The sequence below is a fragment of the Netta rufina genome (assembly GCF_964035555.1).
Source record: "Netta rufina genome assembly, chromosome: Z".
Taxonomy (NCBI): Eukaryota; Metazoa; Chordata; class Aves; order Anseriformes; family Anatidae; genus Netta; species Netta rufina.
This window is the reverse complement of record NC_140126.1, coordinates 9998555-10009374: the sequence shown is the minus strand read 5'-3', so window position 1 is coordinate 10009374 and position 10820 is coordinate 9998555. Positions and strand designations below refer to the sequence as shown.

The window sequence follows — 10820 nt, the reverse complement described above, 5'->3', positions numbered from 1 at the left end:
TCAGTGCTAGCTACTCCTAACACATCACTGCCTGTAGCAGTAGCATCCAGTGTTTCCCTGCATTTGCTGTTAAAAAAAGTTATTCTCAACCCATGAATAAAGGCAAGAGTCCCTGTGTATGAATCACTTATTAGTGCTAAAAAAAAAAAAAAAAAGAAAAAAAAAAAAAAAGAAAAAAAAGTATTCTGCTTGTTTGGATGATGAATTGGTGATTTCATTTTTGAATTCGGCTTCGTTGATGCCAAAATTAAAAGATGTTGCGAGGGGAAAAAAATGGAAGCAATAGAAATTGTAAAGAACATTTTAAATATTACCTCTCTGTGTCTTTAAAAGATAAAGAAAATTGAAAAAAAAAGAGGGAAACTATTCTGTGTCCATGAAAGGTGACAACAAAAGTTGCTGCTGTTGCCACTGGAAAATATTTAAGGACTTGCAAAACAAACACAAGGGTTGAAAGCTGCTGTCTTCCAAGCCGGACAGGACTTCTGCTGCCCTGTTTCTTCCACCCAGTCCCCAGATCCGAGGTTTTGTGGCTGCCAGCCCCACAGCAACCTCAGTGACATCCCCACTCCCACTCCTGCCATCTCGCCACCATGTGCAGTGCAGGAAAAAGCAGCCGGTGAGGCTGGCATTGAGAGAACAGCACCACTTTTTCCTCAGAGAGGAAGAGTGAAGGAAGCTTAAAAAAGACATGGGGAGAGCAACAATGTTGTCTCTGTCCTGTGCACAATAAACAAAGAATAACGCTCCAACAGCGAGGGGAAATACAAGTGAAATGGGGATAATAGGACCGCAGTGCTGCTGGGCACTCTCCATGGCAGGGTTTTATGAGAGGGCAAAGATGAGTTGGGGCTGGTGGAGCTGAGGATGAAAAAGGGACTTGAAGAGGTGATCTTTTATATCATTTCACACACCATAGCCAGTGCAGGGTTCATCCTGGCCTGCTCGGGGACACGGCTGAGGGCCAGTGCCTGCAGGCTGCTGGGAGCAGCAGGCCCTGGCACCGCTGCTGCTTACTCACCGGTGAGCCCAAGCACGGGGGTGGCAACCACGTCCTCACCCCTCCGCGGGGACAGAGGGCACCCGCAGTGACTCAAACTGCAGGAAAATGGGAGCGAGTGGGAGGCCTGCCCCCCCCTCCGCCCCTGGAGTAAGCTGCTGACAGACAGAAGTGTCCGGCTGATAGGATGGGGCTGCTGCTCTCCCTGAGTAAACCACAGATGCATTTTTATCCAGTGCTTTAAAGTGTTTTCCCAGAAGCAAAGTCTGGGTAATGAAAAGCGTAACTTTAGCAGCCCCCTCCTCTTCACCTCAGGGCCAAGGTGGGGGGACTGGCATGGAGAAGAGCTCCTGGCCCCTCAATTTGACCACCCAGGACACACCACCACCAAAGCGAGGCTTTGCCTACCACAAAAATTGGACTATCCTGTCCTCAACAGCCTTTGTCCTTGTCCTTTGGTCTTGTCCTCGGCAGGCTTTTCTGCTGAAGAAGCTGGACCCTGGGGAGGTGGCTCGGGCTGGGTCACAGCAAGGCATGCTGCCCTGTGGGAAGGAAAGGCAGGCAGCAGCTCCCAAAAACAGTCAGTGGCCCCCAAAAACAGATGGTGGGCGTCCTTCTCCCTTGCCACCACCATCCCTTTTATCCTGACTGTCCCCTGGGTTCCCAGGCACAGCACAGACCCTGCTTTGTCCCATCCAAGGCTGGCACCAAGCAGGGTTTTTCAGGATCAGTGTGGAAAATCAGGAAGAAAACTAAGAATTGAGATTTAGGAAGGGGATTACATTGCAAAGAGAGGCACAAGGATTTGGGGATACAAAGCTGCATTTCCATGGCTCTTCTGTAGGAATTTTTGTCTGTCCCCCACCCTCCCTCCACCCCTCCCCTTTTATTTTTTTTTTAGCAGTCTGCTCAGAAGCACACAGAGCCACCACTTACCTCACAGGTCACTGCAGGGCCCAGGCATGGACAGCTGTTCCCTGAATGCAACCTCTGCCGTGGGGATTTGAAATTGTAAAGCAGGACTCAAAAGTCACAAAATCCACCAAAGAGATACAAACCAGCTCCAAGGGCTTCTGGAGCTATAGTGGATGTGCAAAAGCCCCTGAAGTTGCCCCAAATTCAAAAGCCTGTTGTTTGACCCATCAGAAAGTCCTGCCAGAACATGGGAATGGTGGCCATGTGGTGAGCAGTCTCCATGCCCTGCAGCTTACTCCAGAAAAGCCAGGCACTTGCAGCAAAAGGACACAGGAGTTTCAATGGGTGCAAGTGCATCCTGCTGTGCTGCAGTGCCAGGGTTGCACTGAGCCTCAGATATATACCGGGTGATAAATAATAGAGTTAATGAAGAACGTTGGCGAGCAAGCAACACATCCAAGGCCAGTTCCTGGGAAAATGACTAAGTGCTCTGCCATGCAGCCTTCCCTTTTCCCCTCTCCTGCCCTAGCCCAGTTCCAGGGGTGGCCGAGCCCCTGCACCTGGTCAGACGCGCCTGCACTCCTGGCACCAGTGTTCTGCCCAGCCTGCTGAGTGCTGGAAGCCTGGGGGCATGTACAAACTTTGCCAGGAAGACCACAACTGCATGTGCAGGGATGTTCTCCATCTGGAATTTTCTCAGGCTCACTCTAAAAAGTCCCAGAAAACACTACTTTTTTTTTTTTCTTTCTTTTTTTTTTTTTTTTCTTTCTTTAAAGCAATCAAGCCTCACAGCATCCTTGCTATTCGCCCCCCGCCGGCGCCGTGCAGCTGTGTCACTCATGCTCAGCCTGTGCTGCGGCGGGGCAATGCCGCCAGCGCCAAATTCCCGCGTGGTGATACACACATTTGGGAAGAGGCGTTCGCAGAGCTGCAGCTTGCTGCTTTTCCTTCTCCACAACAACAACAGAGGTATTTCCTACCAGCTGCCCCCCTCCCTGCCTTTCAAAGAGTAGCTTTTGTTCTGGAGAAATATTGCCTTGTACCAAAACACCAGCTACTCTGCAGTAAATTATCTTAAAATAGAGTTCTCTCCTGCCAGATGTTTGCCTTGGAACTGCTCTCCAACCCTGCAACAGAAACTGAAGGATGGAAATGAAGAGGCTCACGTGACAGAGCAGGGAGTGATGCAGTTTTGGGACTGGCACTGCCCCTGTCACCAGCAGCACAGTGGCCCCCAGGACAAGGGGTCTGGCTGGCCAGATCTCTCTGCCCTGTGCTGGAATGGGTCAGGTCTTTGGTGCTTGGGAAAACCCCAGTGCACATAAAACACAACTCTTTCCTCTCTAGCAGCCAGCAAGCCTCCGCAGCTTTTCCTTTTTACCCCATTTTCAAACTCTTAGCACTTTTCCTGTTTTTATCCAGTAGCATCAAATTCCAATTATCTTCGGTTTAAAGCCATACCCTGACAATGTACTTCAGTGTCATTTGATGCATACGCTATCCTTTTTTTCTTCTGATCACACATACACCATACATTCATGACCATACACCTCTGTCCCCATAGGGCTCCACAAACCAAAAAAACGCTTTGTTTCTCCTGGGAGAAAAGCTATGTGTGTCTCCAGCTCATCTGCCATCTGCTTATTTATTAGATTATTAGTTTTTTTTATCTCCTTATTATTTTTTCTGCAGTGCTATTTCAGCAGGGGATGGAGCACAGGTGCACATGCTACATGCTGGCACCATCATATATTCTTCTGTTTCTTTCTGTTTCTAACTCCCAGCATCTCTTTTTCGACACTGCTGCCAGGTCTGCATGGAGCACACGATCATCACCCCAAGCAATCGAGGTCTCCCATCAGTACATACAAGAGGGGCTGTGGTCTCCTCAGAAGCTATTTCACATGTGCTCACATCTAGCACCACCTGCCATTTGTTCCCTACAGTCTGCAGCTGTTCAAAGCCAGCTCTAGATGGGATGAGACTCAGAAACATGTTTTGGTTCCCAGGGAGCACCCTGGGCACAGTAAAAAAGCAGCCAAATGATCCTGTTTCCCATTGCTTTTGCCACATCAGGTCCTCCCAGCACGTTGCCGTTCAGGTGAGCCCATGCTGGCAGGGAAGTCAGTGCTTCTCGGGCACCTCTGCCCCTTGACAGCTCATAATTCTGCTTCAGACAAACAGTTAACAAACCCAGAAATCTCCAAACTATGAAATTCTGGATCATTTCCTTACTGTCTCAACAGCACTCTTTTCGCCTGCTTAAATTACAGTTTGGCAATCAAGGTTGCACAAGTGTTGGTCCACTGCCTAGAAAATATTTTATTTTAAGAGGTCTGTGACCTACCGAGGTCTCTTGCACATCCCTTTTCTCATTTTTCAGTATTAAAAATTGTGATTTAAAATACCACAGCAGCAAGAGTTTGTACTTTTTTCCTCCTAACCTTTTAATCTGTTTAAGCCAGGAAAACTTCAAAATGTACATTTTAAACTGTCAAAATTTACAAAACAAAACAAAACAAAAAAAAAAGATTTAAAACTGGTTATAATTCACAAGTATCTCCACCAAAACTGTATAATACAGACACTGAGCCTTCCATATAACCAACTGAAACCACAGGTCACTTTGCTATTTTTAGGAAAGTGTGCAAAGAGCTAATTGTATAGTACACCTAAATGTCAAAAGTTATACCATGTAAGCAGGTCTGCTGCTGCTATAAAAAATATACAAGTATAAAATTACTCCTATAAAATTGGTTCGTTGTTTTTTGTTGCTTGTAGTAAAAAAGTAGACTTTAAGAACTTTCCTCCTCAACAAACAACAACATTTTGAAACCAGTCACTGCAGCTGTTATTTACATGGGATGAAACATAACTTAGCTAAATCAGAGCGGTGAGAAGAACTGCTGATTTGGGGACATATATTTGAATGCATAGATACGTTGCCTGCTCATGTATCTGTTGCACAATACAGTTGTACCATTGCAAGGTGGAATGAATGCAGGTGTTTAAAGACTGCCCTTTTTGACATTAAAAAAGACAACCTATGGACCACAACACAGCCACTGAGCTACTCATAACACCACACAGTTCTCTGCCGTTTGCACTGACGCACGACCTTTAGCACTCACTAAACACGCAGCGGGTAAAGGGGACGGCTCCTACACAAAATACTCAGTTTGGTTTGGTCAGCAGAGGAAAGGAGAGGGAAAATGTTCTTTTTTTTTTTAGGGTTTCCCTTTGGCTCTGTCATCTTCTGATGGTGACTGTGGTCTGGCTGTGGAGGGCTGCGGCAGCCAGCTCGCTTTCAGCTGCACACGCAAGCACAGGATGGGTCCTCAGCTCCAGGTCTCCTCTCTTGTCACTTGGTCCCACACATGTTGATGTTCTTCCCGTCAGCTGCATCCTCTACCAAGGAGATGTGGTAGTCGGTAGACAGCGTGAGGTGCGAGATGCAGCCCACCAGCCCTCTCAGGTACTGCCTGTTGGTGTGCAGGGCGATCTCCTTCATGCCACCTGGGAAAAAGGAAGCAATGAGACACTCTTCACCAACATGTGCTCCTGCTCAGCCCACTGCATGCCCAACAATGAGATACAGCTTCCTAGCAAACCTCAGAGGTGATTTTTGTGCTGTGGGTTGTGCTGTGCTTTGTAAATACTGCTTTTGGGCACTCAGAGAGGATAAGCAGAAGAGAAAGAAAGTGGATCCTGATTACTTATTGCAGAAACTGTACCAATAAGTAGCCTGGGCACTGGGAAAGCTTGTGCCCAGGCTCGCACTAATGTGCAGGGTTTGCAGCTAATGTTACTTGCTGGGGACTACAATGAGCACCTTGGTACTAGTCCCTTCTCCTACCACTGCTCCCCTTCCCTCAGAAACCAGGCTGTGGAGGACCAGAGGCTGCTGCATGGAGCCTTCATCTGGACTCAGACTGAGCTGGGATGCCTTGGCTTGTAGCCACTCTTGCAAGCACAAAAACACATTTGGGTGCTGAACATGGACAGCAAGCACTCACCTACATAGAGATCTCCATTGATGTTTAGCTGCCTCATCTTGCCAGGAGATTTACCAGTCCTGGCTCCATAATCATCCACAGTTACTTTGCCAGATTGCCCATCCCTGAAATGAAAAACAAACAGCTCTTAGGCATCCAGCCCACAGCCAGGTGGGAGAAGCAGCAGCATCCTCCCCCTGCCAGGAGGCCAAGGGGACTCAATGCCTGGTGGAGGATGGGGCTGATTTGAGGCAGTGACAGGTTATGGCAATCCTGACCCCTCAGGGTGTTTCTTTTCAGGGACCTGCAAAGGTGGGGACACATTTCTGGAGGAGAAATAAACTGGAAAAGGAGTAAATTGCACAGCTAGGGGAGGATGGGCAGGTGCTGATGTGCTTTTTAAAAATCAGACATGATATAAAAAGTAAACTGCAGAAGCTTAGACAAGAAAGGTGAAAAAAGGCAAGCTGAGGTAAAACATGAGAAGCGCCCTGCTCAAACGGCACCTTTCTTGATGGAGCTTTTAGGCCACTTCTTCTTCATAAATGGTTAATAACTGCTTTGACAGAAAAGCCACTTGTCAGCTTCTCTTCTCACTGAATTTGGTGACAAGCCGTGCTAACATCAGTCTGTGATTTCCAGGGAACTGACATCTCACGAGGACAGAGACGCGTGCTTTCCCCACTGGGCACGCTGGCCTCCCATGAGGTAATGAGTTATAAATGTGAGTTATATATACACTGCAAGATGCCTGCACCTCCCCCGAACAGAGAAAGTAGGCATCCACGGTCCGTGTTCCAGCCCTTGTGCCAGTCCTCGGAGTGCTCACTAGGGAATTTCAGAATGCAGACGCTGAGGAGAAATGCAGTTAACCCGCACGGTATGGGCTGGAGAGACGGCCTGTCAGCGCCTGGGAACAGCCCCGCGTGACGCTGGCAGCCTGCCTGGAGCTGTGCTGGCCTTCAGAGCTGGCACCACCACCTCCAGTACAATGATCTCTGTGTGTGCCCTCCTGCAGCAGCCGAGCTGCTCGTGGCTCAGCCCCAAAGTGCCGCGAGAACAGGGAGGGAGCTGTGGTGGCTCCTCTGCGGTGCTGCCTCTGGGATGAAGCGGGGCCACTTACCGAACGGCCTTCACCCGGTGCCACCGCCCGTCACTGAAAGAGCCGTTCACCACTATGGAAGCAACACCACTGCCCAAATTGTAGCTGCAATTAAAATGAAAAACAAAAACCACACATGCCAAACCATAATGTAAAGTGTTACCACCACCTCCCTTGCAAAGACTGTCTCCCTGCACACTGATTGAGCACCTTAGCTCTGTGCTTCATACATCTGCTCAGCCCCCAGAGCCCCCCTTTGGATCAGATTTTGCACGTAACTTCCTTTGGAAACCCAGTGGTGATGCATTTATTTTGCAAAGTCAGGCTCATGGAGGAACACACAAAGCTCCCTTCTGCCCAGGTCAGAGAGCGTACCACATCATCACTGGCACAGGCAGCGAGGAGAGGGCTTCTACATGGCATTTCCTCCCAGAGCCAGGAGGTTGTGATGGTCAGTGACCTACAAATCCTTGGCCTAATGGGAGAGAGGTTGCTAAACTCGGTTGCTAAATAAACTATTACCCGTCAAATAAAGCATGCATTACAGAGAAGATTGAGACCTGTGTTGTTAGAAAGGATGAAACCTAATGATATAAATACAGAGATAATCATGAACTTCCAGGGTTCATTTGAAGCTCAGTATTTCTTTGCTGCTAGTGAAATTACTCAACAGACACTACGTCCCCATCAGGTTCACACTTCAGGCATCTTAATTTCTGGGTTCCAGACACCTGAGCCTACCTTCACAGATTGGAGGTGATGCTACCTAGAAGTGGGATCATGAGGAAAGATATGGTTTTCAAAAGGCACGAGTCCCATAAAGCACCATGCAGAACATTGCACAGATTCTGCCTAACTGTCTGCAAGGGTGAAAACAATTCTGGAGAGCAAGAACAGGAGACAAGCGATTTCCCAACACTGCTTTTTGACAATAATATTATTTGTTTCTTAAACAAGTGGCTGTGTTAGTGGTGGCAGTAACAAAGCCTGGTGCCAGCTGTCCCTGTGTAACAGGGAGGGTTATTTTGGGGTTTAAGAAGGTGAGAGTCCTGCTCCCATGTGCACACCCAAGTATCCAATGAAGACTAAGCCTACAGTGAGCATGGGCACTAGCAAGGAATTCTTTCCTTGACCCTCATTCTCTCTGCAAGCCCTACACCTGGTCTACTTACTTAAGATGGCAAGAGCAATGGGGGGAGTTACTGACAGCACTCTTACCCTCTGAGGGTGACTTTTACCAAAAACACTGTAAAAATAAGATGTTTTAAGAATTGTTAGGGAGAGAGGAAGAGTGATGTAAAATTGGCCGCGTGTTACTTCAGCTTGTATCCTTTCCCAGACAAGAACTGGATCTATCACTGAACAAAACATAAGTTGAAATTCCTTCAACTTGGTTCCTTCAAGCACCGAGTGCATTGTATGCAGTAAAAATAAGGATGTGATAGTTTACCTGAATATTAGTGCTCCTTCTTGAAGGCCTAGAGAAATGAAATCACTATTAGGTCGCATGGGACTGTCTCCCCTCCACATCAAAAGACCTTCCTTCATTGTGGTTTTAAACCTCATGAACACATTTGTTCTTGCTCCTGATACCCTGTTTAATGTAAGAGAAGGAAATAATAGTAAAATATTGCACTGAGCCAGTCTTCTTTCAAACAAACCTAGAAGATTATGCAGCATTTCATGTCCCCCCATCCTGCTGGACACTGTCTAACAACTTGCCTACATTCTCATTTGTGAGGGACTGTGGTTCACAGCCCCATTTCCAGCATTTCAGGGTGGTGGAATTGGATCTGGTTCCCCAGAATCCGAAACGCTGGGTTATTCCATGCAAGAAAGAGAAAATACTTTTTTCCCCATCTCATGTGAGATGCAGTCTCACAAGTAGACGCTGAGAACGTCTGGTAGGTTGGGTGCCCTGGGAGGTGAGAGGTATGGATCTGCAGGTGAGGACATATGGCAAACCTTCCAGAAGCAGTGGTTGAAATAAAGGCTGGTATTGCTAGAATAAAATTTGCAAAATTTGCTGGAATTTGGACATCTTTTAGAGAGGAGCCAAATAGAAGTCTGAGGACCTAAAGTTTAGTCTAAAGTAAGAGTTTAAACCCTTGGACAATGGATGAAGTATCTGTATGTTTATTCTCTGTTCTCAAAAAGCACACACCAGTCCTCCTCCATATCAGATGTATGCTGATATTTCTTCAAAGGCTACAAGATGCTTATCTATTGTAACAAGCTAAGCCATAAGCAAATGTATAAAAAATATATATTTCCTGAAATATATACAATTATGGCAGAAATAGTTTAAAACACTTAAATATACAACTTCCTGCCACAAGAGGCTCCCAACACTGTAACAGTAAAGAACCAGTACAATCACTTAGGCTCACAGGAGATACGTTACCTTTTCAGGATATCTGGATTACTGTATATGAGGTAACTACGACCAATAAACTGTGGTATTTCAATTGCTTCTGTAATGGCTGAAAAGTATTAAAAAAAAAAAAATAAAAATTATGTATGTTAGCTGACATGGAAAGAGAAGGAAAAAAATGATAAATAAATAAATAAATAAATAAATAAAGGCTGTTTTATTGATTTAGTCCTGCATTGACAGGTACCTGCTGATGGCCCAGAAGCCAGCTGAACTCACAGACACTGACTTCCAAAAAGGAACCATCAGGTTGTATATAAATACAGGGGCAGTAGCTGGGGAATTTCAAACCACTGACTTTATACCATGGGCCTACTGTCTTGTTCCACCATAAACATTAGTAAAGGAAAATATGAAGTATTGGGAAAATGCTGCTTTTTTTTTATTGCTGTTGTTTTAATCCCTGTTTTCGTATTCCTTGATTCTCCATGGTGCAGTGGAGCACCTCTGGGAAGCATTGCAGGAAGAGGCTAGCTCTGGGAAGGACATCCAAGCCACCCTTCATCCCATTATGTCTACCAAAAGCAACTGAGAGTATTCTAAAGGATGTAGGACAGAGGCTGAACGTGCAAAGCCTCTTGGCCCGTGCATTCAGCACGCACAGCAGTGCTGTCTGGCAGGGGAAGTATGTCTTGCCCAGACCTCACTGGTGTTCCCCCAGCTTCTTTCACAGGGACAGCCCCTGGCAGAGCTGTGGTTTGCAGTCCCAGTCCCCACTGGGAGGGCAGCCTGTACTCCAACCAGCACAAGAGCTCATGTACTGCTTCCCACTGGGAAAAAAAACATTCACAAATTAACTCAGATGTGTGATGCAAATCACAGAACATGCCTGACATAGACCTGCTGGCAGCCTGTGAGTGCTGTCCTGAACAGATTTACTTTTGAGTGAGCATCCTACAGCTTGCTGCTGAGCTCGCATAGCTGCCTGCTGCATTAATATAAGCCAGTTTTATAAATTCCTTGAAATAGCTAACTTCATCCTATTTTCCTATTGAGAACTAATCCCTTCAACCCACAGCTAATCCCATCTATATAGATTTCAAGCTTTTCAGTGCATGGATGTTTGCTCTCTTTGTGCAATACTGAGTCTGGCTAGGCTTTAAGAGCTCACTGTAACACAGATACATAACAATTGCTGTAGTCTGGCAGCCAACAACAGCAATACAAAATTGAGCTTTAAGTGCCAAGAGTGAGAATTTTAGATAGTGACAAATGTCTGTTTCCATCCATAGTGAAATCAGGAAAGCTGCCTAATGTGTCTAAAGAAACCACCACAGCCCGCAGCCTGCCAGCAGTGTTGTAAGATTGCAAAAGATGCATTGGGCTTGGCCAGACACTGCTTGCTCACTCTGATGCTTTCTGTGTTGGACAGTC

The 10820-nt window shown here is 46.5% G+C and overlaps 1 protein-coding gene across 1 annotated transcript in view; it reads right to left on the bottom strand.

Moving 5' to 3' along the window:
- Positions 1-3858: 3858 nt before the first annotated feature.
- Positions 3859-10820, bottom strand: part of EGFLAM (EGF like, fibronectin type III and laminin G domains) — an 80502-nt gene continuing 73540 nt past the window's right edge. The window contains exons 19-23 of the mRNA XM_084305271.1: positions 9417-9495; positions 8463-8606; positions 7034-7117; positions 5932-6035; positions 3859-5431 (exon numbers count right to left, since the gene is read on the bottom strand). Coding sequence (XP_084161397.1) covers positions 5277-5431; positions 5932-6035; positions 7034-7117; positions 8463-8606; positions 9417-9495 — 566 coding nt within the window. The 3' untranslated portion in view covers positions 3859-5276. The remainder of the gene's footprint in view (positions 5432-5931; positions 6036-7033; positions 7118-8462; positions 8607-9416; positions 9496-10820) is intronic.